Source organism: Desmodus rotundus, chromosome 3 (genome assembly GCF_022682495.2).
Source record: "Desmodus rotundus isolate HL8 chromosome 3, HLdesRot8A.1, whole genome shotgun sequence".
Lineage (NCBI taxonomy): Eukaryota > Metazoa > Chordata > Mammalia > Chiroptera > Phyllostomidae > Desmodus > Desmodus rotundus.
The window spans coordinates 107,190,255-107,214,303 of NC_071389.1; the positions used below are offsets into that span (position 1 = coordinate 107,190,255).

Below are 24,049 nucleotides of genomic sequence, written 5' to 3' on the forward strand. Positions count from 1 at the left end.
GACGAAGGCTAACTCTGCCGGGAGCACTGTATCTCCTGCACCCGGTGTCCCCTACCCCATCCCCCTCCCCTGCGTCTCTTCTTAGGGCCCTTGCCCGGCCCCCCGGAATGCTGCCAGGACGGGCCGGGCAAACATGTTACTTTTGCAACAGATCCCCTGTGTGCTTCTCTGAAAAACAACACCGGACCCAGACAGGTTCGAGAACCACAGAGCCCGGACTTGCGCCCTCGGCGCTGCCCAGCCCCAGGCCTAGGCCTCCGGGGTCGAGGGCGAGAGCGACGTCAGGGAGGACCAATCACGGGGACCAATCGCCGAAAAGCCGGGGCCACCGTGACTCCGGCGGAGGCGGAGGCCCGACCCGCACCCGGGCGGCCCCGCCCCCTTGGCGGGCGGGGGCTGAGTCTGCACGAGGCCCCACCTGGCGGCACAGTCCGCTCCCGCGCGCAGTCCGCTACCCGCGCCCGGCGCCTCCGGGAGTCCCCGGGGGGCGGCAGAGGAGCTGACCCAGGGAACCGTCGCCTCGGTCACTGTGGACGCGGAAGTGCCCTTTCCTTGCTTTGTTGTCAAATCAGGGCCGCAGTCTCCCGGCAGGTGCATTGGGTCGAATTCCACGGAGATTGCCCTCGCATTCTGGAGGACCCGCCTCCGGGGACACCGGCTGCTCGGGAGGCGCGGCCCGGCGCAGAGCACACCCGAGGGACCCCAGGTGCAGGAAGACTAACAGTGGGGTGAGTCAAAAACAACACAAAACGAAACTAGTCCCTTTAACGTTGGGAGCTGCTTTCTAAAAGGCCCCCTTCCTGTCCGCTGTAAACTAGCAGCCAGATGACAATAACAAACAATGGCGCAGCCTTCGCGTCCCAGAGCCACCTCACTGTTTGTTCTGCTTAGGAAAACCCGCTGGCAGGGTACCACACAGGAACAGCAGTGTGATCACGGAGTCACCAAAATGGGTAACAACTTAGTATTTTATAGGGTCGTCTTAAAGGCGGTGTAAGCCCTACAAGCCCGCTCTTTCAGTGGAAGTCTGACAGTCTCTGGTTTACCGAGCGCCCTATTCCAGCGCAGACGTTAGTCTCTTTTAAAGTGCTGGCTGCTTGCTGTCCCCTGGTTTGCTTGTTTACGCCACAAAATTCCTCTAACTCTCCCATCACTGAAAATCTAGCCTCCAGAAGAAGAATGCAACTCATTGTTCCTGTTTTCTTTTTTATGGAACTCAGCAACCTACCCAGGCACTATGAAGATTTTCCTCGTGGAACCTGCCATTTGCCTGAGTGCGTTTGCCATGACTTTGACCTCCCCACTGACAACACAGTACGTGTACAGGAGAATATGGGAAGAAACAGGCAACTACAGTATTGCACCCGAGAGCAATATTTCTGAGTGTGAAAAAAACAAAAGCAGCCCGGTTTTTGCATTCCAGGAGGTAAGAGATTAAAACGCACCTAAAACATAATAAAAAGGAAAGTGTACCAGGGTTTTAAGTGAAAGAGAACATGACACTCATCCTATACTGACCCTTCTTCAGTGGCACCGTGAAACTCCTGAACCCTAACCCAGGGCGCCCATCTTCCGTTCTCCTCCCGTTTGAAGTTTCCCCACACCTTTCATCTGCCTCTGCCCCTTAAAACCCCCTTTTCTGGCTCTTCCTCTTTCTCTCAGAAACTTTCAGAGCCGTCTCATCTCCTCTGTGGCTCTCTCCTTCCTCCATCCCCCTTCTGCCCCCCAAACAGCCTGATTGTGGGCCAAGGCCAGTACCAACGAGTGTTCTGTGGACAGAGCTGGGGAAAGCATGGTACTGCTGCCTTTCCCTTTCTCTCTTCCTCCCAGCCCCTGCCCCATGTCAACACTGAAGACTGTGGGGCCAGCCTCTGTCATGGGCTGGGAGGTGGGACAGCACTGGTCACTCATCATTTGTTTATATCAAGTCAGCTTTGACTCCTGTGTGTGGGGACATTTGGGGTGGAGAGCAGTCATTTTGCTCTGAGGACACTGAAAATATTTAGCCAGATATTACAAAGTCTTTCTTCTTCCTCTCCCCCACCATTTTTTATTAATTTAAAACCAGTGGTCCATCACCATTCTCCTGTCCCCTCAGGCAATTTTTAACAAAGTCCACCAGTGTCCAAATGCAAAGGACATAGCATCCAGATTTGGCTCCCCGCCCCCAACAATACCTCAAAAACAAACTGCATTTATAAACTTTAAACTCTTCCTCTTGGGAATATTTTGTGATGGCAGAGGGTGGTGCTGCTGCCTCCCCAGTCAATGGACAAGAAGAGTCCCAGGAGGAAGGCTGTAGCCCACAGGTGTCAAACACAAGGCCCTTGGGCTGAAATCCGGCCCTCCACCTTGTTTCTGCCCAGCGGCATTCCCAAGCTCCTTCCCCCTAGTAAAGGAGTAGTTCCATTTATACAGTCCTAAAATTACATTCGAACCTTTAAAGGCAACCACGAGGCTGCTGTGGTCCCGGTAAAAATAAGTTCGACACCCCTGCTCTAGCCCTTCCTGAGGTGTTCCCCCAGGTGTCAGGCATACTTTTGAGGGGTGAGGCCTGGCTGTTTGGCACAGCCCCCACTGTTAACTCATTTTCTCAATTCCGGGGGAGAGATTTGCTTGGAACTGATCATTTCTGTACAGCCATGTAGACATCAAGGCTCTACCGTAGAGTGAGGTCATAAAAATAGAAAGGCCAAGGTCTCACCTCAGGGTGTGTCTCCCTTCAAGAATGTTTCCTATGATCTATGTGTCATTCCCAGGGAGTGAGGAGGTTCAATAGGCTCACCACACCCCTGGGAGCAGCAGAGGGAAAGAGGAGGAGAGGATTGGGACATTGGAAAAGCTGGCTGCCCTTCCCTTGTTAGAGTGAGGGGAGACAGGCCGTGGTCCATCCCCCTTGGTGGCCTCTGTGACTTGTGCAGGTGATAAGCTAGTTGAGTGTTGGCTTCACCTGCGGCCTAACCCAGCTGCTGAAAGCTCCCACTGCCTGGAGCAGTGGTCTCATTTTGCAGGTTTTTGCCAAATTTTTTTAATTAATTGACTATTGTTTCATTTATTGTTTTTCACTTGGATTAATATCCCCTTCCTTAATGTTGGTGCTGTAGAGCCACAGGTGCATCTTCTCAGACTGGGGAACTAGGGACCAGCACCCCACCACCACCACCTAGGGCAGGCCATGGCAGCCTCTTGCCTTTTGCTCCTCAGGATGGAGGGACATTTTTGCTTCTCGGGAGCCACCACCATCACCTTTAGCACTTCTTGCTAGGCCCTTTTCTGGATATTGTGCCTATGCAGCTTCTCAGAGAATACTCTCTTCTTTTCAAATCCAAAACACAAATGTCCCTCTTTCCAGAGCTTCTGTCTCAACACCCAGCTTTGCTGGGTGGGTTCTGGCCACGTGCTCACTAAAAGAAGTGTAGCAGTGTGTTGCCTGTTCCTGTTTCAGACACGGTCGGTCCCTGACTGGGTGAATAGATGAATGAATGATTTTTCCAGCTCAAATTTTTCTTGCCACTCCCCTAAAAGGTCGATTGTGTGTAAAAAGAGTGCATAATCCAATAACCTGTTGAACTTCTTGCTGTTACAGCGTATTTCTTTATCATTCCTACATAACAAATACACATACATGTACATGTACTGGATGAAAATATTGTGAATTTCAAGCAATAGCTATAAGAGTAAACTGAGCTCTTTAATTTATATTTAACATTTAAAAATCTGGATGAAAGTCTTAGTTTCCACCCATTTAGGGTTGAGATCTAATATGCATACACATATACATATACATATTCTTATAAATAAATACTGATCTAACCTATTTTTCAAATCTTCAACTTTTCTGAGCCCTGTGACAAGGAGGTACCCCAACACTTCTCCTTGGCAAAGAGATCAATCTCTAACGGACCTCTTACCCAATGGGGAGGCTGTGGGAAGGAAACTCTGGGCTAAGGGTAAAGAGGTAGAAAATTCTAGGCGTGTTTGTTGACTATTGTGGAGGAAGGAATTTTTAATCCCCTTACCACTCCCTCCTTCCCTTGCTAAGTGGTTCATTTTGAAGTTCAGTTGGTCACTGGGGTCTATTCAGACAACTTTCAAGACAGGAACTTTGCTATTGGAGGGGACAACTTAGGGTTCCCAACAGATCACAAAGTTGTTCTTGCTCAACAATTTGTATATAAACTTTTAATAACTAATACGATCCCTTGTTATCAGCAGAAAAGGAATATCCTCCATTTAATTGGAATTAATGCAAACATTCTGGTCTATAAAACTGACTGCTTTAAAATTGCTATTACTTTCCTTACTTTTTCCCAGTCTTAGTATTGTCATTCTGTCCAGTGTCAGATAGAAAATAGCACTTTTTTAAACTTTGATTTCTCCCATTTACCCTTGTATATTATATAATTGTAATTCTCCAGGGTTTAAAAGGTACACACACAACTTATGTCTTACCTTTGACTCATGTTTGCAGTATGCTTTGAATTTATTAAAAAACTATTTTGAAACATAGGCTAGAGACGAGAAGTGTCGCCTGGGAAAGATTGGACGGGAATGACAGCAAATAGAAAGGAGAAGTCAGGACTCAGGTAGAGCGGGGAAGTGGATGGGGGAACCCCAAACCAAAATGTCTTAACAAGTTGATTAAAAGATAACTGTTCCATTTATTTATTCAACACATATTTATCTGGTGGCTGCTATGCCTGTGGGAGACACAAAGGCGTGCTCAAGAAGTCTGATCTTAATAGAAATAAAAGGGCTGAAACTGAGTGAGCACTGATCACGTACTGGGACCTTGTGCCCAGCACACTATATGTACTTTAAATTTAACTCCCACAACAGCCTGCAAGGTAGGGGCTGTTGTTATCCTCCCTTGTCCGAGGAAGCAGCTCTCGTAGAAAGAAATAATTTGGTCAGGATCACATGTGTCTGCTAGCTGTGCTAGCACGTTCCAGAGTCATATTTTTCTTGATTATTCACTCATTCAATCGATATTAAGTATCTACTCTGTGACGAGCACTGTCCTAAAAGCCAGCAATACTGTGGTGAAGAAGATAAAGTTCCAGCCCTCCTGGAGCGTAGGTTACAATGGAGGAGGCACACAATGAGTAGATCAATTAAAACATGCCCTGGACCCAGAGGGGATAGAGCACCGGATGAGGTTAGTGGAATTGCTTGGCATTAAGAGATTGGTCATAGTAGGCCCTCTAAGGAGGTGACATTTGAATTGAGGAAATGAGCTGTGTGACAGTCAGGGGGAGGGAACAGCAAATGCAAAAGCAAATTCGCATGGAATGCTTGAGGGGGCGAGAGGAGGGAGGAAGTGAAGATGAAATCAGAGAAGTCATGGTTTGGGGCCGCCCACACCACCGCAAGGAATGGGATGTATTCCACTGTGAGGACAGCCATTAGGGGGCTCTGAGCAAAGGAGTAACAGTGTGTTTGTAAAGGTCATTAGAATTGCTGTGAAGATCATTCTGACTGGCTGGATTTGAATCACATTCATCTGCCACCAGAGCTCCATCTTAATCATTATGCCAAGAAGTATGGCTGGGGAATGGCACTTGTTGTGTGGGACGGTCCAGAAGAAAGGGAGGCTACATCTGTTTGGGTTTTCAGGGAAATCCAGGTTGGACTATGTCTGGAACTTAGAGAGTATTTGGGGAGTGAGCAGGGACAGTGCTGGAAAGTGAGGTTGGACCACTTCTTGGTGGCCTTCTTACCAGACCAAGGAGTGTCAACATTCTCTAGCAGGCAGTGGGGAGATACTGAAGCTTCTAGGCAGGTGAAAGACGCGCGGATAGTGTGTCTATGGTCTGCCAGGTGAGAGGACTGGCCCTGCTTACTGAATTGCATAGAGACCAGTCGGAAGCCAGGGTGGTCCAGGTGAAAATGAATGAGAGTTGTTGCTCCACTGTCACTCCATGGGGCTATAAAGAAGGAGAGGGGCCTGAGAAACATGGGGTGGCAGAATGCACTGGGTTGGTGGGGCACAGGTGAGGGAAAGGGAAAGGTCAGAACCAAGTTGACTAAGTTTTCAGGCTGAGTGACAAGAACATTTTCTGGCCACATGGAATTATTTGAATTGCATGAATGTGTAAAAGTAGAAATAGGTTCACTATTAAAAAAAGAAAACATTAATTCAGTATTTGATAATTTTGTGTTTCATCAGTTTTTTAGTGTGCTTTCTAAATATTACATGAATAAATCTTTTTTTAATGAGCTTAGTAATCCCCATTATAAAAATGGCACATACTCTTTATATAAAATTTGGAAAATACAGAGGAGTGGCAAGCAGGAAATTCTTTTAATATCACCCCCAATTTTTTTCTGTCAAATAACTAGTGTAACAGTTATTATGCTGCCAGTCTGTGTGTGCACATAGCTGGTTAGGTCCTCGGGGAAGCTGAGTTCATCTCATCCCTTCACTCACCTCACTTTTCCGTTTTTAGTCAGTGCAAAGCTCCTATTTGGGTTTTATCTTAATTTTTAGTAAATAAAGGAATGTTTCTCCCTAATCTATTTGTGGAAATGTGTGTAAAAATGACATCGGAGCGCTTCCTAAATAAGGTCTATCAAACACGACATTTACACACGATATTCATTCCCCTCAGAGCAGAGAGAAAGACGTACCGTGGGAAAGGATGTTGCTCTGGTGTTGGAACAGCGATCTGCTCTTTCAGTGCTAACTGTCCATACAAGAAAGAGAAGTCACTGCCTGTCCAGCCCCCGAGGCCTCGAGGTCTGTGGATCTCCTGTGTGAGACAGACACACATTGATACGCATATTTTTACTTTCACGGGTTAAAGTGCCCACCGTGGAACTTGAATTCTGTGACTGAGCATTGAGGATGGTATTGCCTTTTGACGTTTGCTTTGTGAACTGGATGAAGGTTTAAGCTGTGTGAACGCACACACCAGATTTCCCATCCCTGACCTCCGGCAACATACAGTATACATCATGCCATCTTTACGTGCATTGTACAAACCTCTGTAAACACATGGTCTTCTTTTTATTTCTTTGCAGGAAGTTCAGAAAAAAGTGTCTCTTTTTAATCTGCAAATGGACTTAAGTGGATTAATTCCTGGTTTAGTGTCCACATTCCTGCTTCTGTCCCACAGTGATCACCGTGGACGAAAGTTCCCTTTGATTTTGACTTCAACCGGTGCTCTTGCGACCAGCATCTGGCTCTGTTTGCTTTCCTATTTTGCCTTTCCCTTCCAGCTTTTGATTGCATCTACCTTCATTGGGGCCCTTTGTGGCAATTCTACCACATTTTTGGGTGCCTGTTTTGCCTACATAGTTGATCAATGTAAAGAAGAGAAACAAAAAACAATTCGAATAGCTATCATTGACTTCATTCTTGGAATTGTTACTGGATTAACAGGACTGTCTTCTGGCTATTTTATTAGAGAATTGGGTTTTGAGTGGTCCTTTTTCATTATTACTATGGTTCTTACTGTTAACTTGATTTATATTTTATTTTTTCTTGGTGATTCAATGGAGGAGTCTTCGTCTCCGATTGTTTCCACATCGTGTCGTGAAGGCTTTAAGAACCTATTTTACCAAACTTACATGCTTTTTAAAAGTGCTTCCGGTGAGCGACGGTCTTTGCTCTGTTTGTTACTTTTCACAATGATCACTTATTTTTTTGTGATAATTGGTGTTTCCCCCATTTTTATCCTCTATGAATTGGATTCACCACTCTGCTGGAACGAAGTTCTTATAGGGTATGGGTCAGCTTTGGGTAGTGTCTCCTTTTTGAGTAGTTTCCTGGGAATATGGTTTTTTTCTTACTGTATGGAAGACATCTACATGGCCCTCATCGGAATTTTCACTACCATGGTGGGAATGGCTATGACTGCTTTTGCCAAAACAACATCGATGATGCTTTTAGGTGAGTTACAAATGTAGCCTTAAAAGTAACTGTATGAGATTTATGTAAAATGAATTTAGTCTGTTGGGTGAGAAACTTTAATATAAAATTTTCTGTTTAATGCACTCTAATTCAATTAAGGTAATTTGTTAACAGCTAGTTTGCCAGGAGCTGAGGACCAATTTGCTTTAAACAATAATTTACATAATAACCACAGTTTTCCGAATTTACATATTTTCCAAAAAATTCTTCTGAGAAACATTCTTCTTGTGAATCAGTTCTTCACTATAGCTTTCACCAAACTGCATATTTCTTAAAATGCTGCTAAGGCTACTTCCCATAAAAAAATTTTCAGACAGTTATATAAAGTATATAGTACAAATTCAGAAGAAAAATTCATACTCATTAAATACATTTAAGAAAAACCTTCTTTATGGCAAATTGGTTAGCATTCAATGAAAGAATGCTAACACTAAAAATGCCAAGTCTGAAAAATCAAAAACAAAAAACACACAGAAAAAAACTACACAAGAGGTTACTATAATAATTAGGGAAATAGTCAATCAATCCCAATTGGCACATCTGGACCTAAAACTTCCATTAACTCTTGTTCTTAGTACTGGAGTTAAGAATACAAGAGTAAACCAGCCTTAAACTGACCTGTCTTGAGTCTATCTTAACTCATTGAATAGAATCCTACATTTCATTCAGTTTTTAGACACCATCACTTAGGATGCTTATAGAAATAAAATACTTAGAGAGAAAGTCTTTTGCATTTAAAATTGACTGTTAGTTTCTGATTTCCAAACGTCTCTCGCAGTCAGGCTGCCCTTCCTCTTCACTATTGTGCCACTCTCTGTTCTGCGGTCCATGATGTCAAAAGTGGTTCGTTCTTCAGAACAAGGTAAGTTTAATTTGCTTAAGGACTATAATGAATCTGCAACCTGTACCACTCAAATCTATGTATGATCAATGTTTGCTTCTTCAGAGAATCCACAGCCCTTTTTCTGCACAGACTCCTTTTGAATTAAGTGGTCAGTTCTGTGTTAGGGAGAGGCTTCTATTCAGACAAGGGAGCCCAGAGCCGCATGCTTTAGGAGGCCTGCTCAGGCCAGGCTCTGCCCCGAGAGGAGAGGAGACCTCAAGGCCAGGCAGATATGCCCTCTGGGAGCTCACAACACCTCTCCCCTTCTCGACTACGCTCTGGGTACCTGGGTCCCCATAATTCCCAGCCAAACAGCTCTGGGATCATGTCCAGTGATGCCTGCATGATCCTCTTCCTTAGATCCTTTCTTTTGAGGGAGGACTATGACCCCAGTGTGCTCACCTCTAGGCCAAAGGGGTAGCCAAGCAGGGACTCCTCAGAGGAGACCTGGCCTAGCCTTGAAATTGTGCAGCGGGGAGTCCACAGCCATGGGTGAAGGGCCCTTTCTGAGCAGGATGGAGCAAGAGGCAGGACACATGGTAGGCTGCAGCCTGCCGCTGGAGACGGAGGGCCAGCGCTGGCAGGTTCCTACATGGGGTTCTCAAAAGGCTGAGAATTCTAACTTCACGTCTGACCTTCCAAAGCATTACAAAGGTATGTTTCTCAGACTAAGGAGACAGAATATATCTTAGTTAACAGTTTGTTAGTCAGAATTATAACTTTTAAATACTTGGAATATAACATATAGGCCTCTAACTGTATTCTTCTGCTGGGCCTGACTCAGAGTCCTGGTAAAAGCAGGACCCCACTCAGATGGTTCAAGGAAGAGATGTTAATGAAGGACGTGAGAGAGGAGTGTGCAGTGTGGAGGCACCCAGACAGGATGGCCCGAGTAGGGAGGGAGCAGAGAAGAAACACCACAACCTTTCTCATTCATCCTCATTCATCCCATTAACCAGGTGCAACGGGCCATCAGGCCGTCAAGGAAGCCCAAGTTGTGTAATTTGTGGGGTGAGCCTCCCAAGCACAGAGCAGGGCAAGGAGAGAATATAGTCGAAGGGGGAGGACAGCGAATAATCAGTAAAAAAGGACAATGAAAGTTAAATTTCTAGTAGAACTAGTTACTGGTTAAATATCAGGCATATGGAGTTGTCCTCCTTCCCCTTTGGAACATCTGAGTGTTGCTGGACTTCGGCGCTTTCCTTTGTTTCATGTCTTAGGCTGGTGAAGTGTTCACGTTAATTGTTTATGAATAATTCACAGTCATGCTTTTCTATTTATGGCAGTTTAGTAAACACTGGGGAACATTGTGTAATTCAATACATTAAAATATATATTTCTTGATTCTTTTCTACTCATAAGATAGAGCTGTATATTTACATACCTGTTTATAGATTATGTGACGGTAAATGGAAAATCACTTAGGAATATAAAAATTTGTAAGTATAGTATATAAAAATCTACTTGCCTCCTTGAATTATGCAGTGGTTATGACACCAAAAGCACAACAATAAAAGAAAAAATAGTTAAATTAGACTTTTATCAAATTAAAAACTTTTGTCCACCATCAAGAAAGTGAAAAGACAACCCACAGAATGGGAGAACGTATTTGCAAATCATATGTTTTATAAGAAACTTGTATCCAGTATATATAAGAATTCATAAAACTCAACAGCAAAAAGACAACTGAAAAATGAGTAAAGTATTTGAATAGATACTTCTCCAAAGAAGATAGACAAATGGCCAATAAACACATGAAAAAAATGCTCAACATCATTAGTTATCAAGAAAATGGAAATCAAAACCACTAGATGGCTGAAATGAAACAGACGGCATTGGTGGAGGAATCGGAACCCGCACACACAGCTGACGGGAGTGGAAAGTGATACGGCCGTTTTGCAAGACCGTTGGCAGCTCCTCAGAGAGTTAAATAGTTACCTTATGACTCAACAGTTCCATTCCTAGCTATGTACCAAGACAAATGAAAACACATGTCCACACAAAATTGTGTACATAGATGTTCACAGCAGCATTATTTATAATAGCCACAAAGTGAAATAAATGCAAATGTCTGTGAACTGATGAATGAATAAACAAAATGTGGTGTATCTGCCCAATGGAATATTATTTGGCAATAAGAAAAATAAAATACTGACACATGCTACAACATGAGCCTTCAAGTCATTATGCTGAATGAAAGAAGCTAATCATAAAAGGCCACATATTGTCATATAAATATTCCATTTATATGAAATGTTCAAACAAGGCAAATCAATAGAGACAGAAATTAGATTAGTGTTTTCTGGGGGCTGGGGAGAAAGGGAGTGATGGGTACAGAGTTTCTTTTTTGGGGTGATAAAAATGTTCTAAAATTAGTAGTGATGGTTGCCTGAGTCTGTGAACATACTAAGAGCCACTGAACTGTATGTTTGAAAGGGTGAATTTTATGGTTTCTGATTTATATTTCATGCTGTTCAGGGGAAAAAGAAAGAAAAATCTATCTGACTTAGAGCTAAAATAGACTTGTCAGGATACATAGTTTATTTTTGTTCATATTTTATTTAATTTATTTATAAAGGCTTTTAAAAAGTCATTTCACATTGTTTAACGTAGTGACATTTAAAAATGTTTAATTTACATTTTGGAATTTCCTATTGTGAATTGTGACAACCTTTAGCTTTATCCTCTTGTCATTGGAACTACTATGCATTGTCCTAGGCCACTGTACATAAGGGACTTGAGCACCTGCAGATGTGGTATCTGCAGGGGCCCTGGAACCAGTGGTCTGCGGGCACCGAAGAACAACTATAGTTTTTGACCGTAGTGGGAGAGGAGGTCAGTGCCCTTAATCCCCACGTTGTTCAAGGCCAACGGTATTGTGTTTTCAGCATCTCTCATGTCAAGTCCAAGGACAACTCTTCACCTCGGTTTCTTCACCCACAAAATGGGTAACTGACTTCTCAGGGATTTTGAAGGAATAGTTTTCACTCACCAAGCTGTGCCCCCATGTTTGTTCTTTGCAATGAATAACAGTTCGTTTTTGTTGTTGTTGTTGTTGTGTAACTCAGCCTTTTCTTTTTCTCCCCCTATACCCCAACTCCAAATAGGGACCCTGTTTGCGAGTATTGCTCTCTTAGAAACACTTGGCGGAGTCACTGCAGTTTCTGCCTTTAATGGAATTTATTCAGCAACTGTTGCGTGGTACCCAGGCTTTACCTTTCTGCTGTCTGCTGGTCTCTTACTAATTCCAGTGATCAGTCTATGGTATGTACTTAGTTTTAATCATTTTGTGAAAGGATAGCTGAATTAAATGAATTTCCTAACCTGACCAATAAAATTGCATAGATTTGTTGAACTGTGGCCTCAGAATGTACTTTTCTCATGAAATTTGGACATGAAGACATCTTTCAATAATTTTGGAGACTTAGGAAAAAAGAGGCAGTGATGAGAACTAGGAGAAAGGGTGGGTCAGATGGAGACTCTGAGAAGTTGCCCCAGTCTCTTTAAATATGAACAATTGATTAGATTGGCATCAAAAGCCCTGGATGGGTGGCTCAGTTGGTTGGAGCATCGCCTGGTACAGCAAAGGGTTGTGGGTTCAGTCCCCAGTCGGTGTGCATACAGGAGGCAACCGATTGATGTTTCTCTTTTTTTAAGTATATTTTATTGATTATGCTACTATAGTTGTCCCAATTTTTTTTCTCCCCTTTACCTTCCTCCTCCCTGTACTCCACCTGTGCCCCTCACCAGTTCATGTCCATGGGTTGTACATATAAGTTCTCTGGCTTCTCCATTTCCTATATACTATTCTTAACCTCCCCCTGACTATCTTGTTCCTACCTATTCTGCTTCTTATTCCTTGTACCTTTCCCCCCCACTGCCCCGCTCTCCCTCCCCACTGATAACCCTCCATGTGATCTCCATTTCTGTGATTCTCTTCCAGTTCTAGTTGTTTGCTTAGTTTTTATTTTTTAGGTTCAGTTGTTGATAGTTGTGGGTTTGTTGTCACTTTACTTACTGTTCATAGTTTTTGATCTTCCACTTCATAGATAAGTCCTTTTAACATTTCATATAATAAGGGCTTGGTGGTGGTGAACTCCTTTAACTTGACCTTATCTGGGAAGCACTTTATCTGCCCTTCCATTCTAAATGACAGCTTTGCAGGGTAGAGTCATCTTGGAGGTAGGTCCTTGCCTTTCATGACTTGGAATACTTCTTTCCAGCTCCTTCTTGCCTTTAAGGTTTCTTTTGAGAAATCAGCTCATAGCCTTATGGGAATTCCTTTACAGGTAATTCTCTCCTTTCCTCTTGCTGCTTTTAAGATTCCCTCCGTATCTTTAATCTTGAGTGACTTAATGATGATGTGCCTTGGTGTGTTCCTCCTTAGGCCCAACTTCTTTGGGACTCTCTGAGCTTCCTGGACTTCCTGGAAACCTATTTCTTTTGCCACATTGGGGAAGTTCTCCTTCATCATTGGTTCAAATAAGTTTTCAATATCTTGCTCTTCCTCTTCTTCTGGCACTCCCATGATTCAGATGTCAGAACATTTAAAGCTGTCCCAGAGGCTTCTAAGCATCTCCTCATATCTTTGCATTCTTGTTTCTTCCTTCTGTTCCAGTTGGATGCTTATTGTTTCCTTTTGTTCCAAATTGTTGATCTGAATCCCGGTTTCCTTCTCTTCACTGTTGGTTCCCTGTGTATTTTCCTTTATTTCACTTTGTGTGGCCTTCATGTCTTCCTTCATTTTGCCACCGAGCTCAACCAATTCTGTGAGCATCCTGATTACCAGTGTTTTGAACTCTGCATCTGATAGGTTGGCTATCTCCTTGTCACTTAGCTCTTTTTCTGGAGCTTTGTTCTGTTCTTTCATTTGGGCCATATTTCTTTGTCTCAGCACACCTGTTACATGTAAGGGGTGGAGCCTTAGGTATTTGCCAGGGCAGGGCAACCCTCATTGCTGCTTTGTGGTGCTGTATGTGGGGGAGGGGTCAGGGAGGGAACAATGCCGCTTGCTCTGTTCTCATCCCACTCTCCCTCACTTCCCTCACTTCCCATGAGCGATTTGTGCCCTTTAGGTGCTGATTTGCGGGTGGGTGGGTTTGTGTTTAGGGCCCTGTGGGTCTCTCCAACATACTCTCCTATGAGGCTGAGAGTTTCTCCTATCGCCACAATCCCCACAGATCTTTTCCTCACACTGTGGTTTTGAGTCCTTAGTTGCCCGCGCTGAAACCCCGGGTTTCAAGGTCTGTCTAGCTCCCCTGCTTTCCCCCAGGCTTGTCTGTGGGAATGAAATCCCACATTCACCCACATGAGGCCGGTGTGGTCCTCAAGCCGCCTCCTCGCCTCGTCCTCTGCCCTGCTGCTGGTCTCTACCCCTCCTACCTCTGGTTGAATGTTTCTTCAATTCCTTGGTTGTTGGACTTCTGTGCAAATATTTTTCTGGAAGTTCTGGTTGTTCTTTGTTTTTAAATCCATTGTTTTCCTCTTTTGGTTGTTCGAGGAAGGGAAGCATTTCTGCCTCTGCCCCCATCTTGGCCCCTCCTCCCAATGTTTCTCTCTCACATCTTTCTCTTTCTCGGTCTCTCACTCCCCCACTTCCTCACTCTCTCTAAAATCAATAAATATTCTCAGGTGAGGATTTTAAAAAATTAAATAAAGAAAATTAGCATTTAAAAAAATATATATATACATATATATCCAAACTGTGGTTTCCTCGAACATAGTATCCTCTGATGGCCAAAAGACTACTGTAAGAAGATATACTTTAATATGGATTCTTAGATGAATGAAAAGACCAAATAGCAGGCAATGACTATTAGGAATTCTCTTTCCAGAGGTATCTTGTTTAGTGACTCCCTTCTAATTGACAATATCCAAATAAATACCAAGTACAAAACGCTTTTGATGAATAGTATATAGAATGAAAAGATACAGCAGAAGCATAAACATAAGGGAAATGTTTATTTCTCCCTTTGCCTTTCAATTAACAAAAAGCATAAGTTATTAGGTAAGTGGTTGCTGAAGTGCCCAAGCAGTATATTTGACACATTCTTGGGGCCAATGCCTTGAGCTGAGAGCTCATTCCCCTGTCTCCGCTGGCCATGGCCCATTCCCTGTGTGGTAGCACAGCCCTGATGCCTCAGGAGAAGAAGGTGGGCATGGTCTTCAGGCTGCCTTCTCCTTAGCACTGTGGGAGGTGGCTGTGGGTTGGGAGGATAGTACCTACCTGCACAGGCTGTAGGCATTCTCCCAGGACTATGAACTCATTTGAGCAAGGGTGTCAAACTCATTTTCACCGGGGGCCACATCAGCCTCACGGTTGCCTTCAAAGGGCCAAATGTAATTTCAACTCCTTAACAGTTAAGGAGTAGTTGCATTTATACAGTCCTAAAATTATTTCAGCCCTTTGAAGGCAACCACAAGGCTGATGTGGCCCCTGGTGAAAATGAGTTTGACACCCCTGCCTTAGAGGGTCTGCCCATGTCTCATTTATAGTGGGATCTCCATACATATTATCCCAATTGAGTTCTGATACCTCGGTCAATGTAAGATAGAGTGCAATACTATTTATAGTTACTCTGTAATTTTTATGAAAACTGATTTTTACTAAGCATCTTTTTTAAAAAGAGAGTATTCACCTATCAAATTGGTACGTGCTCTGCTAGTGAACACAAGATCAGACAATCAACCTTGTACATAGCTGGGGGTGGCGTTATTCGGCAGTCTCATTTCAGAAAGCGGTTCATAAATATGTATGAAAGGCTTTTAAAATGTTCATAGTATTTGACCCAGTGATTCCTTTTAGAAACCTGTCCTGAGGAAATGATCAGTAATATCAATATTTATATATAAAGAAGTTTCTTATGGTAAAAATGTTTTAAATGACAAAAATGTCCAACAATGGTTAAATAAAATGGTGTGTCCATATCATGAAAAATGACTTTAATAAGAATTGCCTACATGGGGAGTAGAGTAATGGATACTTTCAATTTTAGTCTTCAGATACTTAAAAATATTCTGTTATGAACACATTACTTTAATAACTGGAAAAATTAGTGCTGCTGGATAAAAGGTAGTTATCCTTTTAATAATGTTTCTAATATTGTAAGTGTCATTGGTCTTCTGAGATCTTTTTAACCCTGAAATGTTCAATATTTTTTAAATTAAAATTACATGCTATGTTAATTATTTCCAGATGGCTTCTTGTCCAACTTTCCATTATAGCTGGTGAGCATGAACTTCACTCATGGCTTCAGTCATAAATATTGTTTGTGGGCCACACACAGTAGACAGTATGCCAAGCAGACATTTTAGGGATCTGGGAGAAAAAGAACTCATGTAGTTTTTAAATTCTTTTCAGAATGCTATGGCTAATGAGCCTGTTGGACCCAAAATAGCAGTATATTCCTTCTATGAATAATCTATTTATTTTCATTGTTGTTCAAGTACAGTTTTCTGCCTTTTCCCTCCACCCCTCGCCACCTCCCTCCCCTATTTTCACCCCTCCCTTGTTATTGTTCATGTGTCCTTTATAATTGTTCCGGCAAATCCTTCACCCTTTTCTCCTGAAATCCTCTCCTCTCTTCCCTCTGGTCACTGTCAGACTGTTCTCAATTTCAGTGTCTTTGGTTATATTTTCCTTGCTTGTTCATTTTGCTGATTAGGTTCCTGTTAAAGGTGAGATCATATGGTATTTGTTTTTCATCGCTTGGCTTATTTCACTTAGCATAATGCCCTCCAGTTTCATCCATGCTGCCCAAAGGGTAGGAGCTCCTTCTTTCTTTCTGCTGCACAAAATTCCATTATGTAAATGTACCACAGTTTTTTGATCCATTTATTTAACCGATGGGCACTTAGGTTGCTTCCAGCACTTGGCTATTGTAAATTGTGCTGCTATGAACATTGGGGTGCAGAGGTTCTTTTGGATTGGTGTTTCAGGGTTCTTAGGATATAATCCTAGCAGTGGTATTGCTGGGTCAAAAAGCAGTTCCATTTTTAGTTTTTTGAGGAAATTCCATACTGTTTACCACAGAGGCTGCACCATTCTGCAATCCCACCAATAGTGCACTAGGGTTCCCTTTTCTCCACATCCTCTCCAACACTTGTTGTTTGTTGCTTTGTTTATGATGGCCATTCTGACCAATGTGAAGTGGTATCTCATTGTGGTTTTAATTTGCATCTCTCTGATGGCTAGTGATGCTGAGCATCTTTTCAAATGTCTCTGAGACTTATGTTATGTCCTCCTTGGAAAACTGTCTGTGCAAATCCTTTGCCAATTTTTTAATTGGGTTGCTTGTCTTCTTAGAGTGGAGTCATGTGAGTTCTTCATATATTTTGGAGATTAAACCATTGTCTGAAGTATCATTGGCAAATATGTTTTCCCATACGGTTGGTTGTCTTTTCATTTTAATATTGTTTTCTTTAGCCATGCAGAAGCTTTTTATTTTGATGAGATCCCATTTCCTTATTCTTTCCTTTATGTCCCTTGCTCTAGGGGACATATCAGTGAAACTGTTGCTGCATGGAGTATCTGAGATTATCCTGCCTATGTTCTCCTCTAGGGCTTTAATGGTGTCACGACTTATATTTAAATCTTTTATCCACCAGGAATTTATTTTTGTGTATGGTGTAAGTTGGTGCTCGAGTTTCATTTTTTTGCATGTAGCTGTCCAGCTCTCCCAACACCATCTGTTGAAGAGGCTATTTTTACTCCATTTTATGCTGCTGCCCCCTTTGTCAAATATTAATTGACCATAGAGACTTGGGTTTATTGCTGGGCTCTCTGTTCTGTTCCATTGGTCTATTTGTCTGTTTTTATGCCAGTACCAGGCTGTTTTGATTACAGTGGCCTTGTAATACAGTTCAATATCAGGTATTGTGATCCCTCCTACTTTGCTCTTTTTTCTTAAAATTGCAACAGCTATTCAGGGTCATTTATGGTTTCATATAAATTTTTGAAGTGTTCTATATCTGTGAAATATGCCATTGGTACTTTAATAGGTGTTACATTGAATCTATAAATTGCTTTGGGTAGTATGGACATTTTGATGATGTTAATTCTTCCAATCCATGAACACGGTATATGTTTCCATTTGTTTGTGTCTTCCTTAATTTCTTTCTTCAGTGTTGTGTAGTTTTCTGAGTATAGGTGTTTGACCTCCTTGGTTAGGTTTATTCCTAGGTATTTTATTTTTCTTGTTGCTGTATCAAATGGGATTTTTTTCTGATTTCTGTGTCTGATGTTTCATTGCTTATATACAAAAATGCCTTTGATTTCTGAATATTGACTTTGTATCCCGCTGTTTTGCCAAATACATTTATTAGGTTGAGCAGTTTTTTGGTGGAGTCTATAGGATTTTCTATGTACACTACCATATCATCTGCAAACAATGACTGTTTTGTTTCCTACTTTATAATTTGGACGACTTTTATTTCCTTTTCTTGTCTGATTGCAGTGGCTAGGACTTCCAATACTATGTTGAATAGAAGTGGTGAAAGTTGACGACCTTGTCTTGTCCCTGATCTTAGTGGGAAAGATTTTAGTTTTTGCTCATTGGGTATGATGTTGGCTGTAGGTCTCTCATATGCAGCCTTTATTATGTTGAGGAATGCTCCCTCTATTCCCACTTTGCTGAGTGTTTTTATCAGAAATGGGTGCTGTACCATATCAAATGCTTTTCCCACAGCTACTGATATCATCGTGTGATTTTTGTCTGTGCTTTTGTTTATGTGATGTATTATATTTATTGATTTGCAAATATTGTACCATCCTTGCAACCCTGGGATGAATCTCACTTAGTCATGGTGTATGACCCTTTTAATGTATTGCTGGATGTGGTTTGCCAATATTTTGTTGAGGATTTTAGCGTCTATGTTCATCAGTGATATTGGCCTGAGGTTTTCTTTCTTTGTTGTGTCTTTATCTGGTTTTGGGATTAGGATGATGCTGGCTTCATAAAGCGAGTTTGGGAGTCTTCCCTCTTCTTGGATTTTTTTGAATAGTCTGTGAAGGATCGGGGTTAGCTCTTCCTTAAATGCTGTGTAGAATTCTCCTGTGAAACCGTCCAGTCCAGGGCTTTTGTGTGTTGGGAGTTTTTTGATTACTGCGTCATTTCATCTGCTGTTATTGGTCTGTTCAGGCTTTCTGCTGCTTCTTCATTCAGTTTTGGAAGATTATATTTTTCTAGAAATGTGTCCATTTCACCTAGGTTTTCAAATTTCTTGGCATACAGCTCTTCATAGTAATTTCTTACAATCCTTTGTATTTCTGTGGTATCAGTTGTAATCTCTCCTCTTTCATTTCTGATTGTGTTTATTTGGGTCCTCTCTCTTTTTTTCTTGATGAGTCTGCTTAAAGGCTTGTCGATTTTGTTTATCTTTTCAAAGAACCAGGTCCTGGATTCATTAATCCTTAGAATTCTGCTTTTAGTCTCTATGCCATTTAATTCTGCTCTGATCTTGGTTATTTCCTTCCTTCTACTTGCTCTGGGCTGTCTTTTTGTTCTTTGAGTTCTCATAGGTGTAGGGTTAGGATGTTCATGTGAAGTGTTTCTATTTTTTTTAGGTAGGCCTGTATTGGTATTAACTTCCATCTCAGGACTGCCTTCCCTGTGTCCCATAAGTTTTGGGTTGTTGTGAGTTCATTTTCATTTGTTTCCTGAAACCTTTTGATTTCTTCCCTAATCTCGTTCTTGACCCATTCATTGTTTAATAGCATGCTATTCAATCTCCATGATTTTGGGGGTTTGGGGTTTTTTCCTTTGGGGTTGGTTTCTAGTTTCAGTCCCTTGTGGTTAGAGGAAATGCTTGATATGATTTCAATTTTCTGAATTTGTTGAGGCTTGTTTTGTGTCCTATCATGTGGTCTATCTTTGAAAATGTTCCATGTGCATTTGAAAGAAATATGTATTTTGCTTCTTTGGGATGAAAGGCTCTTTGTATATATCAGTTAAGATCATTTGATCTAGGACATTGTTTAATGCCACAATATCTTTGTTGATATTTTGTTGGGAAGATCTATCCATTTTTGACAGTGGGGTGTTGAAATCCCCTACTATAACTGTGTTGCTGTCAATATCTTTCTTGAAGTCCTCCAAGATTTTCTTTATGTATTTGGGTGCTCCTATGTTGGGTGCATGTATATTTACAATGTTGATGTCTTCTTGATGGATTCTTCCCTTGAGTATTATGAAGTGACCTTCTGGGTCTCTCTTTATGGCCCTTTATTTGAAGTCTATTTTGTCTGATATGAATATTGCTACCCCAGGGTTTTTTTTCCTGTCCGTTTGCTTGGAAAATTTGTTTCCAACCCTTCACTTTCAGTCTGTGTAGGTCTTTTGTCCTAAGGTGGGTCTCTTGTAGGCAGCATATGTGTTGGTCATGCTTTCTTATCCATTCATCTATTCTATGTCTTTTGATTGGAGCATTTAATCTGTTTACATTTAAGCTTATTATTGATAGGTCCTTACTCATTGCCATGTTTTCATACCTGTGTTCCTCTCTTCTCACTCTTTTCCCTCCTTTTCTTAAAGCAGTCCCTTTAAGCAGTCTCTTGGAGAGCTGGTTTGGTGGAGGTGTATTCTTTTAGACTTCTTTTGTCTGGGAAGCTCCTTATTTGGCCTTCCATTTTAATTGAGAGCCTTGGTGGGTACAGTAGCCTTGGTTGCAGACCTCTGGTTCTCATTACTTGGAATATTTCTTGCCATTCTCTTCTGGCTTGGAGCGTTTCCATTGAGAAGTCAGCTGCTAGCCTTATCCAGATGCCTTTGTATGTTATTTCCTGTTTCTCCCTTGCTGCCTTTAAGATTCTCTCTTTGTCTTGGAATTTTTCCATTTTAATTATGATGCGTCTTGCAGTGGGCCTCTTTGGATTCCTCTGGATTGGGACTCTCTGTGTTTCCTGGATTTGTGTGACTTTTTCTCTCATCAAATTAGGGAAGTTTTCCATCCTTACTTTTTCAAACAGGCTTTCTATCCCTTGCTCTTCTTCTTCTCCTTCTGGTGTCCTTATTATACAGATATTATTACATTTCATATTGTCCTGCTTTCCCTAAACCCCTCTTCATTCTTTCTGAGCCTCTTTTCCTTTTCTTACTCTTTCTGGGTGTTTTTTTCTACCTTATCCAGCTCACTGGTCTGATCCTCTGCTTCATCAAGTCTGCTTTTCATTCCTTCTACTGTGTTCTTCAGTTCAGAAATTGTATTCTTCATTTCCTCTTGGCCCTTGTTGATAGTTTCTATTTCCTTTTTCAGGTTGCAGTGAGTTCATTGTAGTTTCCCTGTAGTTTTTTGTAATTCTCTGTGAGCTCATTGAGCTTCCTGATAACCATTGCTTTGAACTCAATATCTGATAGTTGACTTGCCTCTATTTCATTTAGCATTCTTTCTGAGGCTTCCTCCTTTCCTTTCATTTGGGGATTGTTTCCTTGTCTTCCCATTGTTTGTGAGACTCTTCTTGTTAGCCTCTGCTTCTTAAATTGATGTGTTCTGCCTCCCTGGGATTATGGTGTAAACTTCTATGGTAGAAGACCTGTGAGTTTCACTGGTACAGTCTCCTTGATCTCCTGATCTCACTGGTCTTAGGCTGTCATTTATGTTGGCTCTCTGTATGTCTTTGGGTTTTGATTGTTGTTGGGTCTTTCTTTGGTGGGTCCTTCCCACCAGCTGGTTACCTGAGGGTCACTCCATCCACCACCTCTTGTATTCTGTTGTGCAGGTGTGGGCAGGTTGTGTTGAAGCTGATTCTTCTGTGTGTATGAGGTTTCGAGGTTTCTCTCTTGCTCTTGTTCAGTTCTTTGTTCTGGGTAATTTCTCCTCCATTTAGTTGTAGTTTCAGATGAGTCCTGGGTTGAGGTTAGTGTGGCTTCCACTCCCTCCTTCACGTTCTTCCATTGTTATCTACTGGCGGTTCCTTTGTTGATGGGTTTCCTCTTCCAGCAGGTATACTGGTGTTCACAGTTCCCACCTACTCTGTAAATATGGTTTCTGTAGTTCAGCTCCATCCTATGAATAATCTTCATAATTTGTCACAAGCCATAGTTACGAAAAAGTGGAATACAGACTGCTTATTTATGTGTTGCCTTAGTCACAGTTTTAAAATGTCCTATTTGCTCATACAGTGTTGTGAAGTGCAGCAGCTGGGACAAGAGAAGCAACATACTTCTTATCCAAGAAGACTCCAGTGAAGACACTTCAGACCCATGATTGTGGTTATAAAACAATGTATACACCATGTACTACAACTTCTGAGACATACAGACTAGCTCCACAATCAATGCTTCAGGAACAAGCGAGGTTGCATGTCCTTCTTCTAGACTGAACAGTGGGGGAAGGAGCCCGGCCCCGCTCCTGCAGGACCATGCACTTTGAGCATTGTGAATACCGTGTGATGTGTTTCTGGTACAGAGAACAAATCTCCAAACGTTTCCCTCTTTCAGATTTACAGGAAAACCCCTGAAACTTAATAGTATCAGGAGGGATTAAGACACCTGAGACAATCAAACACAGTAAGCTCCCTGGCATACTCCAGTCTCTCACACTGAGACCAAGGAGAATGCATTACCACAGTTTCTCCTATAAAATGGGTTTCTCACCTCCCTCCAGGATTTTGAAGGAACTGTAAAAAATTATGACAAATCATTCACCGATAGAAAACAACTATCAGTAGAAGTTTCAAATATTTATCATTTTACCTCTTAGGTAATGCTTTGTTTTATAGAACCCATCAAGGTGCTGTTGACACTGAAAACTTTTAATAGATGCAGAATCCTTAAAACAGAAGCACATTAAAGAGTACGTATTTTCACTTTTCCTGATGTGTTTCATCAGTGACCAGCATGATAATATTTCTAAATGTAACAAAGGGGTAAATGGGAAAAAATCAGATTATAAATAAAACTGATTCTAGAGATATGTGAAAACTGAGTAAACAGCCAATGGGGAAGTAAAGGAATATTACAGCACCATTCCTTCTGTCTTTTGTCAAAGGGCACCATTTCTCACTGCCTTACACCCATCCTGGGATCTATCCCGGTCCCTACAAACACCACATTCTTTCATCTTGTTCACACCATCCATTTGCCCTTCCTCCCTGGCAACACCGAAACTTCTAAGTCTCAACCAAACTATTGCTTCCTCTGTGTAGCATCGATATTTGTCCCTGCTCCTACCCTGCCCCCGCCACTGTCCCTGCAGAACCCCCACAGCTCTGTGTCTCCTCCCATCCTCGCATTTTCTATGGCTTTGTGAAGTTTGTTTCCCCTACTGGACAAGGGACACCTCAAGGAGAGAGACAATCTGTTTCCTTATTACATCCTCAATAAATGTTTGTTGAGCCAAATAAAAAATTTTGTTTTTATTTATAAAAGTAATTTAAAGCTATATATTTAATGCATCAGGAGAGTAACCATTGATATGCTATATTTGTTAAGCCAGCTTTGCAAGTAAATTGAAAACTACAGTAGCCCATATGCTTTTTAAATTGGTTGATAGTATTTTCACAGGTCCTTCAATAGCCAATTAACTTCTTTGCAATCTCTTTTTTTTTAAATTTTTATTGTTATTCAATTACAGATGTATGCCTTTTCTCCCCATCCCTCCAAGCAGATAGAGTCTTCTGTTGGATAGCATGGCTTACGGCTTTTTCCTATAGGGAAGTCAGTGATTGCTAAACTAGCAAACAGCACTCATTTAAAATACTAGGAGTTCTTATGTCCAAGACCATTCTTTTTAGGTTTGGAAGTCCATGTGGGAACTGAGTGATATTCAGATTTATCTATTTTTGTTTTCCTTCCTGTGCAATGCTCTTCCCAAACCAAAAGAACAAGTACTTTCCTGCTAACAAAATGCATTCTGCATCAACTAATTTTATCCTCTTTATAACCCTGTAGCACAGAGCTGCATTTCCCTCATTTTACAGACAAGGAGGGAAGTCCCAGAGATGTGGCTTGACCACTAAGCAGTAGCAAATGCACAGGGATGGACTTGGCCCTGCTGAGGGTTTTCATAGCTAGGCAGACACCTGACAGGTTATAAATCCAACATCAAGAATTGTGTCAGGCAGAGTATGAGGTGCCCCCACAAAAAACCCCACTGGCACGATCTATACCCAATGAAACTGCCTACCCTATTGCCCTTTCGAGGTTAGACAAGATGGTCTGCAATAAACTCCCTTCCAGCTCAGCCTTGCGTGATTCTGCACATTTCCGAACTGAAGAGAGCACAGTTGATACTGTGAATACATTGAAGGACTG

The 24,049-nt window shown here is 41.9% G+C and overlaps 1 protein-coding gene across 1 annotated transcript; it reads left to right on the forward strand.

Moving 5' to 3' along the window:
* Positions 1 to 486: 486 nt before the first annotated feature.
* On the forward strand, positions 487 to 23,143 carry SLC46A3 (solute carrier family 46 member 3). The gene is made up of 6 exons (XM_024551031.3): positions 487 to 728; positions 1,221 to 1,426; positions 7,024 to 7,894; positions 8,694 to 8,777; positions 11,906 to 12,062; positions 21,917 to 23,143. The coding sequence occupies exons 2-6, from the start codon at positions 1,238 to 1,240 to the stop codon at positions 21,999 to 22,001; spliced, it is 1,386 nt and encodes a 461-aa protein (XP_024406799.1). The 5' UTR covers positions 487 to 728; positions 1,221 to 1,237; the 3' UTR covers positions 22,002 to 23,143.
* The last annotated feature ends 906 nt before the right edge of the window (positions 23,144 to 24,049 follow it).